At 46.0% G+C, this 23,588-nt stretch overlaps 1 protein-coding gene across 2 annotated transcripts in view; it reads right to left on the bottom strand.

Moving 5' to 3' along the window:
* The window catches only part of cacna1ha (calcium channel, voltage-dependent, T type, alpha 1H subunit a), a 105,872-nt gene that overhangs the window by 16,913 nt on the left and 65,371 nt on the right, over positions 1–23,588 (bottom strand). For both annotated transcript variants that reach the window (XM_058049984.1, XM_058049983.1), the window contains exons 6-29: positions 22,116–22,227; positions 21,887–22,020; positions 21,022–21,119; positions 17,951–18,110; positions 17,319–17,643; positions 15,813–15,905; positions 13,837–14,075; positions 13,169–13,746; positions 12,229–12,395; positions 10,899–11,093; positions 10,001–10,152; positions 8,130–8,315; positions 7,905–8,022; positions 5,929–6,084; positions 5,584–5,671; positions 5,245–5,522; positions 4,243–4,617; positions 3,513–3,616; positions 3,294–3,417; positions 1,987–2,055; positions 1,722–1,906; positions 1,373–1,499; positions 1,028–1,153; positions 809–898 (exon numbers count right to left, since the gene is read on the bottom strand). In XM_058049984.1, the coding sequence (XP_057905967.1) occupies positions 809–898; positions 1,028–1,153; positions 1,373–1,499; positions 1,722–1,906; positions 1,987–2,055; positions 3,294–3,417; positions 3,513–3,616; positions 4,243–4,617; positions 5,245–5,522; positions 5,584–5,671; positions 5,929–6,084; positions 7,905–8,022; positions 8,130–8,315; positions 10,001–10,152; positions 10,899–11,093; positions 12,229–12,395; positions 13,169–13,746; positions 13,837–14,075; positions 15,813–15,905; positions 17,319–17,643; positions 17,951–18,110; positions 21,022–21,119; positions 21,887–22,020; positions 22,116–22,227 (4,279 nt within the window). The remainder of the gene's footprint in view (positions 1–808; positions 899–1,027; positions 1,154–1,372; positions 1,500–1,721; positions 1,907–1,986; positions 2,056–3,293; positions 3,418–3,512; positions 3,617–4,242; positions 4,618–5,244; positions 5,523–5,583; positions 5,672–5,928; positions 6,085–7,904; positions 8,023–8,129; positions 8,316–10,000; positions 10,153–10,898; positions 11,094–12,228; positions 12,396–13,168; positions 13,747–13,836; positions 14,076–15,812; positions 15,906–17,318; positions 17,644–17,950; positions 18,111–21,021; positions 21,120–21,886; positions 22,021–22,115; positions 22,228–23,588) is intronic.

Below are 23,588 nucleotides of genomic sequence, written 5' to 3' on the forward strand. Positions count from 1 at the left end.
AAAACCTGTTTACGACCATCTAAATACGTTTTTTAACATTATTAGAGCCCTCTAGACATGATATAACAACCTTATGGTCTGTTTACTACCATCTAAATATGGTTTTAACATCATTAGAGCCTCCTAGACATGATATAACAACCTTATGGTCTGTTTACTACCATCTAAATATGGTTTTTAACATTATTAGAGCCTTCTAGACATAAAATAACAACCTTATAGTCACTTTAGTACCCATAATGAGCATATAAACCTGTTTACGACCATCTAAATACGGTTTTTAACATTAGAGCTCTCTAGACATGAAATAACAACCTTGTAGTCACTTTAATACCCATATACATGATATAACAACCTTATGGTCTGTTTACGACCATCTAAATATGGTTTTTAACATTATTAGAGCCTTCTAGACATGAAATAACAACCTTATGGTCTGTTTACGACCATCTAAATATGGTTTTTAACATTATTAGAGCCTCCTAGACATGATATAACAACCTTATGGTCTGTTTACTACCATCTACATATGGTTTTTAACATTATTAGAGCCTTCTAGACATAAAATAACAACCTTATAGTCACTTTAATACCCATATAGAGCATTAAAAAACCTGTTTATGACCATCTAAATATGGTTTTTAACATTATTAGCGTCTTCTAGACATAAAATAACAACCTTATAGTCACTTTAATACCCATATAGAGCATTAAAAACATCTAAATACGGTAGTAAAAGTGTCCCTCGTGTTAAAATCAGCATCATTTAGCCATAGAATAAAGGTTTACGGTTCCGGAGGTTTATTACCTGTTGGTCCACCCCCACGGCATCCAGGCCATCGTACATGATATTGACCCACCCATCCTTGCAGGACAGCACAAACAAAGACATCAGTGCCTGAATGGGAAACAAGATGGAGGTCAACACGCAGAAGCCTGCCTTTCATCCACGTCTGAGTTCCCTGACGTTCCCTTGGTAGTCTTACTTTACGTTAGTCTTACTGCACCAATCTAGCTGGGCTCGTACCTGAATGAGGTTGTCAAAGTTGTACTTCCTTCGGATCCAACTGTAGTTGGCCTGCAGGCAGTCGGACTTATTGGTGATGTTTTTGGTGTCCAGGCCTTCACAGTGGTAGAATTTCCCTTTGAATAGCTAGAAAAAGCAAGAGAAATGGTTGGGTGGCGTTTAGCTCATATCTGATGTTCGAGACTGATTCCAAAAAGTTTAGTTTCTCACTCCGCAGCTATTTATTCCAGGAAGGAAAGAATGTCGTTAGCAAGGTTTGCAGAGTCACGCTGTCCTACTTCTTACTGAACACATTTCCTGTCGCCATGGCGTCACGCAGACCGCAGAGCGTGCAGGGTGACCTACCTGCACCCCCAAGATCCCAAACACGATGAAGAAAGCGCAGCAGATGAGGACAATGTTGCCGATGGGTCGAAGGGAAGTGATGAGAGTCTCCACTACCAACTTCAATCCTGGCGCTCGACTGATCACCCTGGAGGACACAAACGTAGCAAAGTTCACGCTGGAGCTGGGACTTCGCTTTTGGACCTTTGGACCTTTGGACCTTCCATTGTCGCCAAGAGGTGCACCAAGTCCATGGCCCACAGGAAGAGGCCAGTCAGCAAGACGCTGCATGTTGCGTAATCGCAGTACGATGAACACACAAACATGCTGACTTCCACTATGTACCGATATACGATATGATATACGGTACCTGAGGGGGCGCAGCGTGCGCAGCAGTCGCAAGACCCTGAGGATGCCCAGGATCCGGTTGCCACCGGAATAAGCCAGCGAGACAAGGATGTCCACCAGGGACACAAACACCAACACACCATCCAGAACGTTCCAGCTGGACTGGAGATAGCTCTGCTTCCCGAAGCAGAACCCGAGTGCAACCACCTGGCGTGGGATCACACAGGAATGACAGAAAGGACGTCAAGCCAGCGACAGCGAGGCCGAGCAAAAACGTCACCAATCACCTTGATGGCCATCTCCGCCAGGAAGATCACAGTGAACACGTAGTTGGACACTCGGAGGAACACTCGCTCCTGGAGGTCAACGCAGATGAACGTTACTCCACCGTTAGCATAACAAGGTCAAGTCATGACAGTCCTTCACAGGGATGATGCACAAGGGAATACAAAGGGGAATACAAAGGGGAATACAAAGGGGAATACTAAGGGGAATACTAAGGGGAATACTAAGGGACTGTAATGAATGAATACAATGAAATCAAACAGGAAGGAGTCCGGTCCTGGTCCTTGTATACATTCTATAGTTAGAAAAAGGCTAGAAAATAATACTACAATAAAATAATACAATAATACTGCAGTATTCTTCACTTAGGCCGCTTAGAAAAAGTGTCATAAAAATCATAAAAAAGAAAATGCCATGTTCAAATCTTCAATATTTTAACGTATATTTTAATGTATATTTTAATGTAGCCCTAACCAGAAGTATAGCAAAAACGCTAAATATAAATAATGCAGAGTTGAAGCTATTCCAGCCTTTTATATGTCAACATTGAATTTGATGTTGTGGTATTTTCAAGCAGTACTACTGTGATATCAAAAACTCCCACATGGACCTTCAGGACCCAAAGGGGTCCCCCCCAGGACACATAAATTCCAATTTTTTTTCCACTTTCAAAAGTTTTATCTTTAATTCAACCCTAATCAATGGAGCTAACCATTATTTTTGTAATATTTTCTTTTCATTTTCACTGTTTTTGGTTGAATACCACCTCTTCCTAGTAAACAAATATGCATATTTAAGTCAATTTGAATTATTTATTTGTTACATTTCAAAATGGATAAATGAATACGAATACTAATTTGAGGCATTCAATGTTATCTCGTTAGTCAATACAATGATTATGTGTTAAAAGGCGTATTTGATGTCTACTACATTGAGTAATATTAGTATGAAGGGGACCACGGGGGTGTGTTGTCATGTTTAGAGGGCTCTAATAATGTTAAACATCGGATTTAGAAGGTCATAAAGAGGTTTCCTAGGCTCTATTCCGTCTCTAATTAAGGAATCCCGTTTCATTGAAGTGGACTTATCACAGATTTGGAACCAATTAACGGCTAGAAAAGGGATTATGAATATGCAAAACATTGGATTGGAAGTCCATGAATGTGACCTCATGGGGTCTAATGTGGGAGTGGGAACGTCCGCTTTAGGAAGATTTCCTGTTATTAGCATGAATGCATGCAAAAGTGTCGGAAGGTAAGGAATATTTGAGGAACAGATTGTATCCATGTGGAATCCGTGTGTGGATTACCGTGCTGTTGGGTTGGATATTGGGTCTTTCCAGAGCGATGGTGATGCAGTTGAGGAAGATGAAAACCAAGACCACGTGGTCGAACAATTTGTGAGAGCTGACACTTTGGCACCACACACGGAATCTGCCAGGCAAGCAAAGGCGATCCATGAACGACGTCTCCGCCATCCTCACTTATCCAATAAAGGAACGGCACGGAAAAAAAGGTGTCAAACTTACGGGTTGCCTGGAGAGAACAGGTACAAGGTCCAGTCTTCGTGCTCCTTGCACCAGCGAGGCTTCATGCTGCACAGCTCCTTCTTGATCACGTAGCAAACAGAACTCTGCGAGGGGTCAGACGCCGCAGGTCAGCATTGCAAAGGGTCCTCTTCCTGTTTCCTGTTTCCATAGCGATCTAGCACAGACTCCATCAACAGTCCACTCCACTTGGACTCATTTGCTTCAATGAAATGATTCATTGAATGGTTTTCTATGCCGCTTGACCTCATGAGCGTATATGCTGGAGCCTATCCCAGCTTTGTTACTTGGTAGCTGAGTGAGCTAATAACCAGGACTCGGTTTTGGAGCTAATTAGACCATGAAAAGCTGTAAACCTTGACACTCTGCCAGCAATAGAAACTTCCAGGAAGCTAATTCCGGTTGCAGATTTCCAAAATAAAACGGTACAGAGGTTCCGTGCGTTAGGATTCTAATTAAAAGGTCTTTTATTTTGGCAAAGCGCCACTCCGGCGTTGGACTCCAACTGGCTAAGTGACAGAACCTGCTGCTCAGATAGCCACAAACATTTAGCGAGGACATCCCTGGCTAATTGATGCATACGCTAACAACGTGCCACACAGAGGTCATCCACGACCTTTGCCCCCAGAGGACCCTGCATGGGATGCATATAAAGGACCAAACAGGAAGTGACGGGAATTCGACTTGAAAGTAGGAACTCCCGCTAACTTACGTCGTCATCCATGTCGTCTTCGGGAAGGGAATCATCCTTGGAGTCAGCGTTCACGTTGGCCTCGTAGGTCAAGCTCCGCCCATTGCAGTCACCGTGTGGAACCATGAGGGACGGGCAGAGGGTGGATGCCTGCAGCAGCTCCAAGGATCCCGGGCGGAGTCTGTTGTCGTAACCGCCGCCGTCGTCCCGTCTGTCGTCCTCGCCGTCCTCGTCCTCTCCTCGCTCCCCGGACAGCAGGCTCTCCCTTTCGCCGGTGGTGTCTCGTCTTTTCAGGCTCGGGGCTCGGCTCAGACTATTCCAGCTGGAACGCCGGCTTCCCCACGAGCTGGATCCACGGGGAGGGAGGGGGGAACGGCGGCCGGGACTGGAATAGCTCTGGAGTAAACGGCATATAAGACGACTCGTCAATGTGGCAATAAGACGACTTTTATCAACTTACAGGTTGACAAAAACGATATGAATCCTAGTCGTTCCTCGCCACGACACCATTTTAATTTTACGGCTTCACTCCGTCATGGTTTTGAAAAATATATTAATAATGCCTGCTGTTTCGTGTTAGTCAAAACATATCAATAATATAAAATACAGGCTTTGAAAGACGCTGACGAGCCACTAGGTGTCACTAATGTTATTGCAATATTCAGTGAGACACACAAGCACCAGACCTGATCGCCGGAACGACAAACAATAGTCCCGCCCCCAAAAAGCCTTCATAAAAACATGGGCTGTAACTCAACTCTGAACCCCCGATGTCACTTCCTGTCCGCCATTCACTCTGCTCCCCTCGAAAATAGCTTCATAGCAACACACAAGCACGCGTATTTGCGGTTAATATGTCTGCCATGTTGGGTAATACGAGTGTAAATGTGACTATAGGGCTGCTAGATTATGTCTAGAGGACTCTGATTCAGAAGGTCGTAAAGGTCGTTTCTATCCATTTAGAAATAAGGAATCCTACTTTGCACACGTTCGATGCCAAGGAGTGGTGACTTTGGCGCTTACCAGAGATCGCTGGTCACACGCTAACGCATCCATGGAGGCGGAGCTCCCACGGCGAGAATCCACAAGAACGGTCCCTGCCTCGGAAAGCCCAACATCTCCATCGTTCAGCGCCCCGTCCCTGGCCCCGACCTCGTCCCCCAGGTAGGACTCCGGGCCCAGGGAGCTCTTGGGAGTGGGCATGGGTGTGGCTGCCGTCCGCATGATTATGGGAGGAGCCATGGAAGCACGAGGGTCCACGTGACCGTTGGCCGTCATCATCAGGGTGTACATCTTCAGCTCTGTGGGAGGGATGGCGGACGTCGTATTCGATGCGCCGTCATCGGTCAAGCGTTCACCTACCGCTGTCTCGGAGCTGTTCCACCTTGTCGTCCTCCTCGAAGTTGTCCGACTTCTTCTCGTCGTCTGACTCAGAACGATTTGCGTCACCCTAGCACACAATCCAAACTAATTAGCTAATTAGCATGTTTGCCCAGTACTAGTACATTCCAGGTAGTTTAGCCTTTGGTTTTATCTTTTAAAAAGTCAAAAAACGGGAGTGGAAAGCGAGGTGCTGACTGCTGTAAACATCTTCTGTGCTGGACTTGATGAATACACGTTCTTGACGTTCTTAGTATTCCAAAGACTGTAAAATCAACAACAATGAACCTCGGTATTCCACGTATAAAAAGCATTTCCTGTTCTCACCTCAGCCTGGAAGCCCTCCACCAAGATGGCCACCAGCAAGTTGAAGAGCACGTAGTTTCCGAAGGTCATCAGGGCCACAAAGTAGAGCGCCGCCCACGGGGACGTGGACGCCATGCCGTTGTACAAGACCACGTTCCAGTCCTCCTGGGTTAGAATCTGCACGGTGAACACAGCACAAATATTCCGACATGAAGTAGCAACTTTTCCGTGGCGCCTGTGGAGAACGCTAGCGGGCCGCTTTGCTCGCCGTCATGAAGTACTTCCACTTCTTCCACAAGGGATTACTATAAGATGACAAGCAAGGTCTAAGTGTGTGTGTGTGTGTGTGTGTGTAATTGTGCGCTAGCTTGCAAAGCAATGGCAGAGATGAAAGCGTTCCAAAGTAGGACAGCGTTGGTGATGCGGCATGAAAGCTCCCTGCCCACTCAAAGCCCGTGGCAGGGAGGCATTTCACCGGGATGCTAGCTCGGACGCATCGGCTTGTGTGTTTATGTTAGCGTGTATCATCCGCCGTCCGCCATCTTCAGCAAGTCTACTTTTTAGTCAACACAAGTCCTGCACTCCACAACCATAAACGCTTCTCCATGCAGCAAAGTGGGACATGAAGCGTGTGGTCACGCCGCCATAGCACGCCGCCGGAGCACGCCGCCATAGCACGCCGCCGGAGCACGCCGCCATAGCACGCCGCCGGAGCACGGCGCCATAGCACGCCGCCGGAGCACGCCGCCATAGCACGCCGCCGGAGCACGCCGCCGCAGCACGCCGCCGCAGCACGCCGCCGCAGCACGCCGCCGGAGCACGCCGCCGCAGCACGCCGCCGCAGCACGCCGCCGGAGCACGCCGCCGGAGCACGCCACCGCAGCACGCCGCCGCAGCACGCCGCCGCAGCACGCCGCCGGAGCACGCCGCCGGAGCACGCCGCCGGAGCACGCCGCCGGAGCACGCCACCGCAGCACGCCGCCGCAGCACGCCGCCGCAGCACGCCGCCGCAGCACGCCGCCGCAGCACGCCGCCGCAGCACGCCGCCGCAGCACGCCGCCGCAGCACGCCGCCGCAGCACGCCGCCGGAGCACGCCGCCGGAGCACGCCGCCGGAGCACGCCGCCGCAGCACGCCGCCGCAGCACGCCGCCGCAGCACGCCGCCGCAGCACGCCAGCTGCATCCCCACACAGGTTATAAAATACAAAATGGAGAATGGAAGCGGGCTGCAGGAGAAGCGTTTATTTGACATCGTTGGACTGATGAGCGCTGTTTGGCGGGGAAGCCTGGCACGGAAGGTCGGAGCGCCAACATGGAAGTTTGGCATGTGGATCTTGGATGTCCGTGGAGCACATGTTGGCTTGAGCGGGATGCAAAATGAGTTACGGCCTTTCTTTGTAACGAGCGCTTTAAAAATGTCACGGTGCTCAAAGCACCTTAAATGGTTCCAGATACAGAACCGGCATGGAGAATGTGTGGAAGCCGAGCTGTGGAGATGCTGCATCCAAACTCTGCGGCTCCAGCGTGAAGCACATCCAATCCAAGACAGATGTAGCAAACCGTCTGCCTTCCCAGGAAGATGATGCAACCCTTGAGTCACACTTTTATTTCCTAGCTTGGCTGCTTCTGCCACTTATAGTCCCATTGGTGGAGACCATGCGTCTGCTAGTAGTATGCTACTAGGATGATGTGATCTTGATATTGGGGTGCTATATTAGACAGCGGTCAAACTGCGTCTGCGTTGACGTCAGCCCCTGTGGTGAAGACGGAGCTGAGCCAAAAGGCAAAGCTCTTGATTTATCAGCCCATCTATGTTCCTCAACTATGGTCATGAGCTTTGGATGGTGACTGGAAGGACAAGGTCGTGGTGTCCAGGAGGCATCGGGACCAGATGCCCGAGCCATCTTCATACAGGGTATATATGGTGTATATTTGGTGTAATGTAGGGTATATTTCCTTATACCCTAAATTGATTTCTTTGTTATTCATCTACTCACCTGAAATACGGTGACGATGGCCCACAGAAGAGTGTCAAAGTTCTTGCGGTCAGAAATGGTGTCTCCATTATCCGTCTGAATACTGAACTTACACCCAAAGAGATGCATGCCCAGTATGCTGTGGCGATGGAGAGCAGAATAATACGTTAAATACGTTAATTACGTTAATTACGTTAATTACGTTAATTACGTTAACGTTTGGACTATCCTTCCATGAAGGCACACCTGAACGTGAAGATGAAAAGCATCAGAAGCATGCAGAAGGTCGCCACGTTGTCCATCGTCTTCATCAGTACCACAAGCTGTCTCCGCAGCGCCGGAAGGAAGCGCACCAACTTCAGAACCCGAAGAAGACGGAACGTACGCAGCACGGACAAGCCGCCATCAGCTTGACCGATGATCTCCCACACGCTGAGGAACGCACATTCAACCCAAACAAACATTAAAGTCTGGTTCCTGCCTGGAAACGATAGCTGGGTCTTGCTTCTGTTCCAGTCTCCTGGTGCACAAAGCAAGGTCCATCAAGTCAGGTTTGGTTGAATCTGACCTGGAAGACCCTGACTGGGCCCCAGACCCTCTTGCTCCACCAGAAACTGAACGATGTGGGCCCCAGCAACTCATAAAGCGGTTTGGACAGATGAATAATAAATATTAGCATCTTCTCAGTAGGATTTCTAATCTGCAATCATGGGCCATGCGTCCCAATACTTTTGCCCATATGGTGTATGTGGCTCATCATTCCGGTCTCAATCACTTCCAGGAAAGGAATTCCAGTTGTTAACGTGATTAGCAGTTCTCTGCATTTAGTCCACATCTATAAGCATTGCTTTGAGCATTACATTACATTAGATTATATTACATTATATTAGATTACATTACATTAGATTACATTAGATTATATTACATTAGATTACATTACATTAGATTACATTAGATTAGATTACATTAGATTACATTAGATTACATTAGATTATATTACATTATATTAGATTACATTACATTAGATTACATTAGATTATATTACATTATATTAGATTACATTACATTAGATTACATTAGATTAGATTACATTAGATTACATTAGATTACATTAGATTATATTACATTATATTAGATTACATTACATTAGATTACATTAGATTAGATTACATTAGATTACATTAGATTAGATTACATTAGGTTACATTAGATTATATTAGATTACATGACATTAGATTACATTACATTAGATTATATTAGATTACATTACATTAGATTACATTAGATTACATTACATTAGATTATATTAGATTACATTACATTAGATTACATTAGATTAGATTACATTAGATTAGATTACATTAGATTACATTAGGTTACATTATATTATATTAGATTACATTACATTAGATTACATTACATTAGATTACATTACATTAGGTTACATTAGATTATATTAGATTACATTACATTAGATTACATTAGATTAGATTACATTAGATTACATTACATTAGATTACATTAGATTAGATTACATTAGATTATATTAGATTACTTTACATTAGATTACATTAGATTAGATTACATTAGATTAGATTAGATTACATTACATTAGATTACATTACATTAGATTACATTAGATTATATTATATTAGATTACATTAGATTACATTAGATTAGATTACATTAGATTACATTACATTAAATTACATTAGATTACATTACATTAAATTACATTACATTAGATTACATTAGATTACATTACATTAGATTACATTACATTAGATTACATTACATTAGATTACATTACATTAGATTACATTACATTAGATTACATTACATTAGATTAGATTAGATTACATTAGATTACATTACATTAGATTACATTACATTAGATTAGATTAGATTAGATTAGATTAGATTACATTAGCAACAACGATTGTACGCTTGTAGGTCCTTTTATGCGTCATGGAACACTTCTGGACTGATGCATGATGAAGGTGTCTACAAATAATGACGGACGTGGCGGCTCAGGAGCGCTAATGGCCGACTAGCTTAAGAGAATTGTTGCAGCGGTGAGCTTGGCGTCAAAAGTATTGGGTCAGGCTGATGGTTACCTGATTATGACGATGATGCTGTCAAAGATGTTGTACGGGTTCCTGATGTACCCAAACAGGCCGAACGCCAGCAGCATGAAGCCCATCTCCAAAACGAACATGCTGGTGAAGACGATGTTGCTGATCTCCAGCACGTCGGTCAGCTCCTCCGGCTGCACGCACGAGAACATCCATTTCAGGTTAGGGACTGAGGCGGGAACAAGTCAAATCCCAAATCCCAACAGAAGAAGTCGGCTGATGGTTCCACTCTATTGCTCCGAAGGTGGGAAGCCCTTTGGAGTGTGTAACCTAAATCCAGCTATTATCAATCACAGCGGGTCCGGGAATCTGGGTTCAGGTCCGGAGCGGCAAGTCGGGTCCAATCCATCAAACGGAGCCGAAAGCGCTGAGCTATCAGCGCTGATCTGTTCCGCTTAACTTAACTTAACTTAAGAGTATGACGCCCAATTTCGATGTTTTGTGGAAAAAGGCATCCGGGAAGTGACGCACAAACACGGACTTCTGTGTACTTACTAAAGTACTTCCTTGTTAGTATTCTGTGTGGGTGTAACAAATGTTATATTCCACATACAAAGTCATCAATACGATCCTTTGCAACCGTTTTACTTTTACGTATATTTCCAGCGAGTATTTCCCTGCCTTGCTTTTTGTTTAGGTGTCTTGTCTCCGTCATTGCACCCACAAACACGTCTGGTCTAAAACGTTTCCTTCGCCTCAGCACACGAGTGTACGCTCGTAAAAGGCCGGTGGGTAAATACCCAACCGGGAGGAAGTCTTACGCAATGCCTGCTTTCTTTGACCAGAACAGACGACTCAACTTTGTTTCTTATTGGCAGATAAAATTTTGGTAAATTGACGTAAAATCTGATGAAAAACGTATTTCTTCTGCCCATCTCACCTGCTCGTGGTACTCAATGCCCATACTGAGAGTGTTGACCAGGATGGCGATCATGATGCCTCTGTTGAAGTATTTACTCTCCACTATCCTCTTCAGTTTTTCACGAAACTTCATCCACGCCTGAAGTGCCCCGGTCTTGTACTCCACACCCCCTCGCCGCCTGCCACGGCCTCGCCCGCATCTCAGGTCCACCCCCTAGAAAGGACACGGGCAAATGAGGGCGCCAAAGCATACAGGCGCTATGTTAGCTTAGCCACCCAAATGGAGGCCGGCTAACAATGGCTAACAATCATTGACATCTTTAAGACGTAATCAAAGGTAGATAAATAAATACAAAAAATATCATATTTCTTAGATCAGGGTACGTTATTACTTGTTTTCTTTGTTTCTCATAATAGTACTACTTTTTAAAAATAGTCTTTTAATGTTAATATTTCACCAAAATGATATTATTCCTCATAGTATGATGATAGTATGATGACGTTATTCACATAAAATTATGACACTTCCTCGTTGGATTGCAACTTTTTTCTCTGAATATTTTGACTTTATTCTAATAAAATTAATGCAGATTTTCCTGTTTTCGCTTATATATAGTTATATATATTGGATTCTGCAATTTGGATTCTGCTTCCTATAAACAATATAAATGTTTGAATCAAATCTAAGCCTATTTCTTCACGCTGCTGTTTACATTTATCCGTAGGGTCTAGAACAGGGGTCAGCAACCCGCGGCTCCAGAGCCGCATGTGGCTCTCCAGCCTCTTTGTTGCGGCTCCCTTTGCAATGCTTGAATATTTTTTAGCACCCGTGTGGTGAAAATGCACGTCTTTGTTATGAGTTTACAAAAATCCAACTTTGTGTGAGACCATGAATGCATCCTGACTGAGTTCTGACTGGTGACTGAATGAGCAGACAGGATGCTATCCAGTTCTCTCTGACAGGTTAACATGAAGGGAAATGAGTAATACTTTGAGTTATTTGAGTTATTAATTATTATTAATGAGTTATTTGACGATTCTAAAAAATAAATTAGAGCTCATTTAAAAACAAAAGTTTATCTCCAGTACTAGCAAGAGTACTCCAACTCGTCTTTTTTTTTCCCTCCAATGTTGTTTTAAACATACAACGTTTTGCGGCTCCAGGCTATTTTTCTTTAGTGGGCAAGTGGGTGAAATGGCTCTTTTCATAGTAAAGGTTGCCGACCCCTGGTCTAGAAGACCACCCGTTCTTTTTTCAACTGTGAATCTGTGAATCTAAAATCCATGTCACATTCCCCCCCCCCCCCCCCCCCCCCCCCCCCCCCTTTGTGTTTGCCATCCACAGTGACCTGGGGGAAGTCATGCAGTCCATCTGCGTCTCCCTTGCCGCCCTCCAGATCGCCCAAGTCCAGCTCCAAGGTCTCCAGGCTGCGGGCACAGAGAGGGCAGCTCAGCAGTTCCAGGAGCAGGGGACTGGGCACCACGCCCGCCAGCTGGTACAGCACACTCTGGTGACCTGCCAGGGGCATGATGGGAAGGGGTCAGACCTTGTATGACGACGCCTCCTATTGCTCCTCTGGTACTCGGAACAGTTGTCTAATTAGTAGTTGACTGGGTTGTAGGTACTGTGTACTGTATGTACTATGTACTGTATGTACTGTACTGTACATGTCTATTTTATACTTTGTATGGTCCACGTGATTGAAGCTGTGTTTGCAGCACGGTCAGATCATGATAGCATAATCACGGCTACATGCTTGTATATGTCGTTCCCAGCTTCAGTACCACGGCCAGTGTCTTTGAACGCCCCATTCCTAGCACGTAGCTTCCTGGATGGATACACGCGGCAGTCAAAGTGCCAAAGTACAGCGCTAAGGTGACTGCGGTGATGAATAAATACACTTCCAGCCAGCCGGGGTTTCACAGCCGGAGCGTGACAACCATCGCTGGACGCTTCGGGAAGGAAATTGCTGTCTGGAGCTGCAGACCATCATCTGACGTCTGCTGATAACGATGTGGTATGATTAGTTCTTTTACTTTTTAAACTGTCTTATCGGGGAGTCGTTCATCTGATGCCGTTTGTTCCTTCATCCTTCAATTAGCATCATCACTTAACGGGAGTAGACGTGCGTTAGGGGTGGGTTTTGGTTTTTGGAGAAGGTTGCTTTCATCAAGGTATACGTCACCGACACGGAGCAAGGACGGGAAACGATGGAATTAAAGATTGATCCACTGATCCACTGACTTGTGATAGAAATAGTAAAAGTACTACAAATTGTGTTTTCTTACTGTGCTGTCCTACGAGCTGGTACAGCTTGTTCAATTTGTCGCTGTGCTCCGACGTCGGGTGGTGCGGCGGATGCTGATCTGGACTGCCGCCCCCCTGCTGAGAGTGAGGCGGCGGCGTCTTGCTGCTGTAGCTGCACACGAACGACGGCAGGATGGTGGGGTAGTTCATCCCTCCATTCAGTCTACGGAGCAGGGCCCCCATGCCTTGGGTGACCCCCATGCCTTGGGTGACCCCCATGCCTTGGGTGACCCCCATGCCTTGGGTGACAGCTGACTGGCCGCTACTCCCATTCGGACTTCTTTTGGCCACGGGAAGCGACTTCATCTCCAGTTCCACGCCTCCTCCGACGCCGCCGCCGCCGCCTCCGTCCAAGTGCTCCGTGCTGGTCACGGCGATGGCGTGCTGGCCCCCGTTGGTGAGCTTGCAGTGGTGGTGCTGATGATGTTGCAAGAGGTTGTGGATCGGTCTCAACCACAAAGCGCTACCCGGGCCTCTGCTGGAGCCGTGGCCGTGTCCGTTGCCTCCGCCGTTACTTCCTGCACCGCCGCCGTTAGGGTTCACCTTTTTACGACGTTTACTGGGGCGAGAACAACACAGAAAATGTTCCAAAATGGCGTCGATGACGCACACTTCACCGACTTTTATTGATGCTTTGAAAATTCGCCACCTGTGCCATCCGGAGTACATCCTCTGCAGCCTGCGGGAGAACTTGCGGTAAAGATGGCTGATGTAGCGTAGCATCTCCTCGTAGCACGAGCCCGGCTCGCTGTAGCTGGCCAGCGTGGAATCGTTGGACATGTAGCGAGCACGCTGCTCCCTCATCAGGGCGTTCTCACGTTGCTTGGTCTCGGAGAACTGGGTGGCGATGACCACCAGGCACAAGTTGATCATGAAGAAAGAGCCCACCTGGGGGGGGGGGGGGATTAAGGACAAGAAGAAGCAGGCCCTTAAGATGGGCCTTCAGATGTTGCCAACTAGCTGAAGAAATTATATTTATTCATCGTTCAGGTACTAAGTCAATGATTATATTATAATATAATTGTTATAAATATATTAGTATTACTACATGTTATATCATTTGAGTCATTTATTGCGTGTTAGGCCCGCCTCCCACTTGGACCACCCACTGACCTTCTGTGGAAGCTGTAAGACATCAGTCACCTTGTTAGCATGATGTTAGCATTACCATTATGAACCTTCTTCAAGGTCATAAAGGTGTCATAAAGGTGTCATAAAGGTGTCATAAAGGTGTTATAAGAGCCCCGTTTAAGTATGATACAAGCTATTTAGCTAGATCAGGGGTCAGCAACCCGCGGCTCCAGAGCCGCATGTGGCTCTTCATCCTCTTTGTTGTGGCTCCCTTTGCGATGCTTGAATATTTTTTAACACCCGAGTGGGTAAAAATACACATCTTTTATAATGAGTTTTAAAAAATCCAACTTTGTCTGAGACCATGAATGCATCCTGACTGAGTTCTGACTGCTATTCAGTTCAGTACATGAAAGAAAATAAGTAATACTTTCCCGGAGCTATTTGACAATTCTCAAAAATAAATTAGAGATCATTTAAAAACAGTGGCATGGGAACTTGTTTGCGCCAGAGTAAATAAATCAGGTAAGTTTACAGTAGTTTTTATTTAGTTTTTTATTTATGTACGTTTATCTCCAATACTAGCAAGAGTACTCCAACTCGTCTTTTCTTATCTGAACTACTTTGATACCCCCAAATTCCCTCTAATGTTGTTTTAAACATACTATATTTTTTGCAGCTCCAGTTTATTTTTCTTTAGTGTGCGAGGGGGTAAAATGGCTCTTTTCATAGTAAAGGTTGCCGACCCCTGAGCTAGATGATGATACCAATAAAAGACATCCTTTATCATCAGGCTGTTGGAATCGTCATGTCAGGACCGGGTTTGAATCCTTGGCTACGTCGTCATCTGTTTCCTCTGATTCTCTTATTCCCTCTAATTCATCATAGCTCCACCCCCCGTGTCCTTAAAACCGCCGCATTCCGCTCCCCAATTTCTGTCCCTCTATCCCCCAAATGCATCATAAGCACTTTTACATCAAACGACAGGAAGTTGGCTCGTGGAGAACCGCAAAATATAGCTTAAGCTGGGATTTTTGAAAACCTACACAAAAGCACGATAAGGGCTGAATTACACGCCGTGGCAGCCGACATGCTACAGCAGGAGCGAGCTGTGCTGGCAGCGCCGTCTAGAAAGGTTATTTGGGGTTTCCAACAGACGTGCACGCAAGTACACAAGCATCTCTTCTCGGAGAAACATAATCATATATATGAATATATGCAAATTAGCGCAGAATTCATACCCCCAACACAGCACAGCTACTCTGAGCCCAGATGAATAGCATTAGCAACAGTGTTCACTTCAATGTTTGTTTACAGGACAAAAGACTAAAGGCTCTGTCACCAATCATTGGGTTGGGGGCCCCGGATGTCACGGCCTTTGAATGCAACTAAACAAACAAAACATTTAAGAACGATTGGAAGAAATGGGTATAGGTGTCCAATAACATCATTTTACTGATCTATAGCCCATAACCTATGACCTCTAACATATGACCTCTAACCTATAGCATTTGTGGGTATGTTGGTGAAAGGAAACAAGGGTATTTTACTTACAATGATGAGCAGTATAAAATATATAAAATTGTAGAATGAATGAGCATCCATGACATAGTACATGATATCCACCCATCCTTCCAGTGTGATGACCTGGGTGAGAGAGAGAGAGAGAGAGAGAGAGAGAGAGAGAGAGAGAGGTTTAAAAACTTTGGTTAAAAGTTGCACTGCACTAAAAAAAAAAATAAATAAAAAAATAAAATAAAAATAAACATAAAAAATAAATAAAAAAATAAAAAATACAAAAAAAGTTGCACTGTCATACCTAAATTATGCAATTAGTATTAATTGGAAAGTCCTTCTGTCTCTTGCATTGGTGGTCCCGGAGCGAAACCGGCCCCCGTCTTCATGGTGGGATGTAACCCAGAATGAATGGCGGCCAAGCGGGTCATGATTGTAGAAATTGCTAAATATGAATTGTATGCACATTGCTAATAGCTAATAGCTGTTAGCAATGCTAATAGAGGACCCAAGGGTACACGGTCTTCCAATAAAATGTAGCCTACCGGGAAAGTAGCCAAGGTGGTACGTTTAACACGGCACCCCAAGGCAGACGTACAATTTTGATTTTGATTTTTTTAGTTTTATTCAGGTTTTTTATTTTACTGATTACATCCAGGGAAGTGCTGCCTTTCGGCCAATTGGCTTGGTCGCCTTGTTTGTCAAATCATCCAAAATAATATTTGTGATGTCATGGTCTCTCGTGTTGGACCCGAGAGTAACACATGGAAATGGCCATAGAGCGTTAAGTGGAACTTTGGTTAGTGTACGTCCTGGTTAGTGTCTATTTTGGTTAAGGTCAGAAATTTACGAGCAAAATTGTGCTTCGCTTTGGGGAACAATTTTTAGCACATATCTTAATTGGGGGGCGGCACGGTGGTCTAGAGGTTAGCGCGCAGACCTCACAGCTAGGAGACCAGGGTTCGGTCCCCGCCCTCGGGCATCTCTGTGTGGAGTTTGCATGTTCTCCCCGTGCATGCGTGGGTTTTCTCCGGGTACTCCGGTTTCCTCCCACATTCCAAAAACATGCTAGGTTAATTAGCCACTCCAAATTGTCCATAGGTATGAATGTGAGTGTGAATGGTTGTTTGTCTATATGTGCCCTGTGATTGGCTGGCCACCAGTCCAGGGTGTACCCCACCTTACGCCCGAAGACAGCTGGGATAGGCTCCAGCACCCCCCGCGACCCTCGTGAGGAAAAGCGGTAGAAAATGAATGAATGAATGAATGATTCTGACTGAATAAACAAGGAGACGTGGCGAACCAGCATCTCATTTCGGAAGAACTCGGCTGCCTCTCTCCTCACTTTGGATCCATGTCAGTGAATTGTTCATCCCAAAATAGGATATATAATTCCATGATTAGAAATAATGAATGATAATCTAAGGTGCTCGTTGACAGAGTTTGCTAAAACCAAGCTGACGAGGCGTTCGAATGAAGCTGCTGGTTCAGATCCTGACAGATTCTTTGACGTGAACGAATCCGTGCTCGTTCGTCTTGGCTTACCTGGAAAATAGCAATCCACGCGTATCCGATGTTGTCGAAATTGACAGCTCCTTTGTGAGGGTTGAGCTCCCCGGGGCGACACTCGTTGTAGTACTGGTTCCAATTAACACATCCGTTTACGCCGGCCCCTCCCACCGCGGGGGAGGCTGCGGGGACGGGCCAACTTTGCTGAGGTGCTGGCAACGAGCACTCGGTCTTGGCCTCGGTGGAGGGCGGGACGTTGTGACATCGCAACATCCCGTTCTCACGAGCTGCCGAGCAGATGAAGGGGCTGTCTTCACCGTCCTCCGACATGTAGTACGGACTGATGGACAAGTTGTAGGTCCTGGAGACGGGAGATCAATGCTAGCAACTTGGCATGTAGCAACCATTTTATAGTACTGATACTATAGTACTATAGTACATTTTATAGTATTGATTGGTTTGGTATCCTGACTGGTGGTGCGTCTGTACAAATACAATGGATGGACACCCAATGTAGGTTTAATAATAGCCATTAATGCCATTAATAAGCTATGTGATGCTAACAGTGATGCTAATACTAAATACTTCATCTGTTTATCGATGGTCATTGGACCTTCACCCAATCTAAAGATCAAGTGTCTTTAGGATTTTAAGACTTTAGGACTTACTTTCTGATGTCCTCCCCTAGAAAGCAGCGGTTTCTCAGAAGCCCCGCCCACAGCTGGACTCCCACAATCCCGAAGATGAAAAAAACAAAGAAGCAGAGAAGGAGGACGTTTCCCAGCATGGGAAGGGTGTCCAGTAGGAGTGTCACCAAAATCCTCATACCTAAAAAGGGGAAAAAAACTAAACGTGAATACCACACTCTAAGACGCATGCTTAGCATGTGAACCTGAATGCACCACGGATAAAACTGGCGGCTTCTGTGCCCCAAATGAGTGCAAGTACACGGCTTTACGACACGTATCGATCGAGCCAATCTGACCCCCCGCTTGGTGCCTTCAGCCGAAACGATTCCCAGCGATGACGATCCTGGAAGTGACAGTTTGACATCATTCCGTCCTCAGGGCGTCGTACTCACACGCTCCCCGTGGCGGCTGTTACCTAACCGCATGTGCTCAACATCCATCTCCACTTGTCACACGCGCTTACCGTCATCGCTGGCACCGAGACGTCCACGATGTTCTCACTACATCAGCCGCCCTCCTCGTGCGTGATCAGGACTTGGTCACGTTCAGGAACGGCACAGCCCCCCCCCCCATTGACGCCATTCATGGTACAGACCTTCCTAACTGACACTGGGACAGATGACCTGTCCATCACAGATCTGACACGTAGGGACGTTGACACCCAACCACACCTTGGGGGGGGGGGGGCAGAGTGGGGCAACCATTCATGTTGGGGGTGGTCAGATTGGGTGTCAGATCCCAACAATTGGAGATTCCTTGGAAGTGTGTCGTTCCAATGCTAACCTTTTTGTTGGGATTTAGTTTCTGGCTGCACGGTGGACAAGTGGTTAGCATATTGGCCAAGACCTGGGTTTGATTCTCTGTGTGGAGTTTGCATGTTCTCCCCGTGCATGTGTGGCTTTTTTCCGGGTACCGCCCCCCCCTTCCAAAAACATGTTAGCTTCATTGCCCCCCTCCCAAATTGTCCATAGGTATGAATGTGAGTGTGAATGGTTGTTTGTCTATATGTGCCCTGTGATTGGCTGGCCACCAGTCCAGGGTGGACCCCGCCTCTATCCTGAAGTCAGCTGGGATAGGCTCCAGCATACCGCCGCCCCATTGAGGATAAGCGGCATAGAAAATGGATGGATGGGTTTTAGTTTTTTTTGTAATAGTTTAGCTGGTCCTCCAGCTTTTATTCACATTTAGTACAAATATGAATTACTACTATTTACTACTATTACTACTACACTACTTGGCAGAAAGGTACTTATCACGGACGCGTCTGGAAGCAATAAACGGCTGATGAAATGTAAATATTACAGTATAAATCGCAGTTGTGAATAATTATTTTTGTAACGCAGGAAACCCGTCCAACGACAATACGTACTGGCATCGGGACGGGAATGTGCACGTGCACGTGCATCCAGGGTGCATGCCAGGGAGGGAATCAGCGGAAGCCTGCTAAACATTCCGAACCCAGCGTGCCCTGCTGAGCGTAACCAAGCTCCAGAGGGAAACACATGAACATCCGTCTAACAATAGGGAGTCGTCATCCACTTAGGCAAAGGCAAACAGAGACGGAGCGGGAGTTCAATGCTGGCTGACAAACAGAGACGCTGAGTGCACGTGAGTGCGGGTGCAGGAGTGGCGACCGAGGGGTTAAATACTTGTAGGAGGAACAACGACGACGCGGACTGTGAAACGTACACGGCGAGGTGGTGAACATCTGCAGGGCGTCTCTGCTTGCATGCACCATGGAGGAAACAAGCCTTGGGTCTTTTTTGGGGGGGGGGGGGGGGGGGGGGGGTGTATCTCCAGCCCCTCTGACCTTGGCTATTCCCCCCCCAAGCAAAGATCCACAGCTCGCCTCCTCTTCCTTCAGGCGGCCACACCAAGCGCTCCAATATCGTCTCCAGTAAATTGGACTTCGTATTGTCCGTGCCTGCTGCAAAGATTGCCCCCCCCCCACCCCCCCAGGCCACTGTTGGCTTAGTGATAAGGCTGCAGGTAACACGTTGGTCCGCGTGCATGAGACTGATAGATGATACTGATAGCTACAAACAAACACACCATCCGCCCAGCTTTATGGCGAGGTTTGGGTTATCAGCAGGTCTCAAAGGGCTCACCTAGCGAGTACGCACGTATGCAGTAAATGAAACGCCACAGTATCATTTGTAGTTGCACTCAACTTAAAAAACACATTCAACCCCTTCAGTAGCGTTTTAGAGGATTTATTTATGTATTAATTATCATAATGTATTTGGATGACAACGTGTCCTTCATGCAGTGAGTTTGCTGATGGAAACCAACCAGAAGTCAAGACCATCGCTGTCTTTGCTAACATTTAAGTCTCAAAACATGTTTGGTGCTTCGACAATATGAAAGAGATAAATAAATAAATAAATAAATGAAAAACATTTCAAGTAACTTGACTGAAGATGGTGCCAAAGACACAACATGGCAGCCAGATCAACACAGACATTTGTGGAATCCAACAGCGTTTCTCACCTTTTTTTATCAAATGCTGGCACTTGCAGCTTTTTGGGCTCCGTTTTGGATTCTTTTTTTTTTTTTTGCAGCCGCAATCAAAGAAAAGCAGAGAAACAGCAAAAACACCGAGGTGGTGTGTGTTGCTCTCGCTACCACATTGCGTCTTTGGCAACAGTCTCCTCTTCCATGGAGGTAAAAGGAAACATTAAATGTTCATTTAACCTTTTTATCTGTCGTTTATATCCGTCTATAGTCGTCCCTCAACATATGGCGGTTCGACCGTCACAGTTTTTTACAAATTAATATTTTAGAATTTACATTTCCTGGATGACTGTGGTGTATTATTAGTCCAAAATATAAATCCATCCATCCATCTATTTATTTACGTTACACAGTGCTACACATGGAGCAGTGGAGATACTAATTTCCCCGAGGGAAAATTAATAATTAATTATTAATGACTAATTAATATTCAGTTTGACAGTCACTGACTTCTCCTCCCATTCAGTGTGGAAGTGGTATGCTCTTTATACTGCTAATAATGAAAATGAAGCCATACCAGGTTCAAACATACTTACTTGGTACTCTGTTGATGGCCCGCAAAGGCCTGAGGACTCGAACAGTACGGATGGCCGAGAAACTGGCATTCTGTCCATCCAGAGAGTACTCCAACACCCTAAGGATGCACAGGGTGTTTTTTTTTAATAGACACAAATTAGCCACAAGGTACAACGTCAGAGTCTAATGAGATTTCATGAGTTGCTCTTACTAAGATGATAATCCTTTTATCCACGAGTACTTTATTCATATGAAGATAATTACCGATATGACACAACATATGTCATCCTTAACACGTTTGTGTTTTATGTCCTCGAGTTTTGCTTGTGTTGATCTTCCCCTGACAAGAGATGCATGTCTCAGGGCGCCTCAGGCATGCAGTACTTGTTTATACACTTGTGGTACTTGATAGCATGTCCTTAGCTCACTCTGTTGGTCTGCCATGGCACCAAAAGGAGTTCTGTACTTAGCAAGAAAACGTTATTCTGTATGACTGTTCTGTATGACTATTTTAATGATCAACTGGGTTGGATACAAGAAATTATCAAGTGATTCACACGTAATTTACTCTTCGGACCGTTCGGCTGCAGTGTTTTTGTATCCTTGTTAAAACATATTGCTCATGCCGTTGTATTTCCTGGTGAACTAGTTTGCTAGTGACCATTAACCACAACAGGAAACGGCATGAAGGAGATTGATTGACAATCTAAAGCAAATCAGGACGCAGGCCTGAGAAAGGGGCATCCAATGGCCCCCAGGCCGCATTTTGCACACGCCTGCCTACAGGATTTCCACGCCTGTGTGCACGTTTCGCCCGGCATGGAGACGAGGCATGTTGGGTATTTCCAGTGGACAGTTTAAAAACAGAGATTGTGGGATACAGACCCCGCCATGACGATGACAAAGTCCAGCTGGTTCCACTTGTCGCCAAGGTAACAGTTGCTGCCAAAAATCCCCAGGGCCACCATCTTGATGATCATTTCCACCGCAAAGAAGGCAAATATACAGTCATCCAAAACCTGAGCAGAAACCAGGAAGAACACGACATTTGACTCTGAAATGAATGAATGGAACGGATTGGTGGAACAGATGAGATGAATCGTCTTCCACTAACCTGGAGAATGCGACACCACTCCGACAGGCAGTTGACGTCCTCACACGGCTGGAACATCCCCAGGGTGACGCAGTTGAGGAGGATCACCAGCATGGACACGTGCTCGAACCACGTACAGGAAGCAGTTAAGGTTCAAAAGCTGGGGAACAATGGTCTACCTTCTAGTCTCAACACCGTCACAGTAGTAAGCTGGAGTGGAGATCCACCCTGGACTGGTCAGTCAGGACACATCTCAACTTACAAACATCCTGTGGAAAGCCTCGGTACCCCGGGGTACCACAGACCTTAACGAGTCAACAGGTCTTAACGAGTCCACAGACCTTAACGAGTCAACAGGTCTTAACTAGTCCACAGGCCTTAACGAGTCAACAGGTCTTAACAAGAGAACAAGATTAACGAGATTCTCCCTCCTCTCTCCTTTAGTCGACTTCCACCTCTAACCCTCCTCGCTCGTTTCGTTATCGACCTCTCCTCTCCATGGCGGCCTTTCACCTCTTGCCTTGGGTCAGCCTGCTCTGTAATCTATTTCAATGCACCCCCCCCCTGCCCCCCCCCCCCCCCCCCCTTTCCATCAGCGGATAGCAGACTCAATTGCATTAGATGTAATAGCCTAGTTGACCTACTGGGATCCATCACAGTGGAGTGCAATCGACTGGGAGGCGTGGCCAACCATCCACTCTCTATGCCGCTTATCCTCACCAGGGTGGGGGATGCTGGAGCCTATCCCAGCCGTCTTGGAGGAGAGGCGGGGTCTGGTGGCCAGCCAATCCCAGGGCACATATAGACAAACAACCATTCACACTCACATTCATACCTATGGACAATTTGGAGTGGCCAATGAAGCTAGCATGCTAGCATGTTTTTGGAACGGGGGAGGGAAGCGCAGAACTCGGAGAAAAGCTATGCAAGCACAGGGAGAACATGCAAACTCCACAAGCGGAGATTCCAACCCAGGTGTTCCCATCTCCTGGCTGTCTGGCCTAAATGCTACATGCTACATGCTAACCACCCTAGGTGTGTCTAATATTTCGGTTCTCCAACTACACAAAAAGGCCATCACACTATAAACACCTTTGAGTATGAAGCATCGCCAACAGGAATTGTTATTACATATGATATTATTGTTCCATTGTTGTTACGTAAATAAAAGCTTTTGGGCTTGAACTAGCGGAATAAATGAGCCGGGACGCGTATCAAAACACAAGCATTTTCTGACAAGCTCCGTCTCAGAGGAATACATCGGTGATTCATCCGACAAGCAGCAGCTGGCATCGGACCGTGTGAGGTTGCTTGTCCTCCTTCTGGCGCTAATGAGCCTGGGATGTTCTCCCTCTGCCGTCCTTACTTCCCTTCCATTCCATTCCCTTCCTTTCCCTTCTATTCCCTTCCCTTCCATTCCATTCCCTTCCCTTCCCTTCCCTTCCATTCCCTTCCTTTCCTTTCCTTTCCTTTCCTTTCCTTTCCTTTCCTTTC

Source organism: Doryrhamphus excisus, chromosome 15 (assembly GCF_030265055.1).
Source record: "Doryrhamphus excisus isolate RoL2022-K1 chromosome 15, RoL_Dexc_1.0, whole genome shotgun sequence".
Lineage (NCBI taxonomy): Eukaryota > Metazoa > Chordata > Actinopteri > Syngnathiformes > Syngnathidae > Doryrhamphus > Doryrhamphus excisus.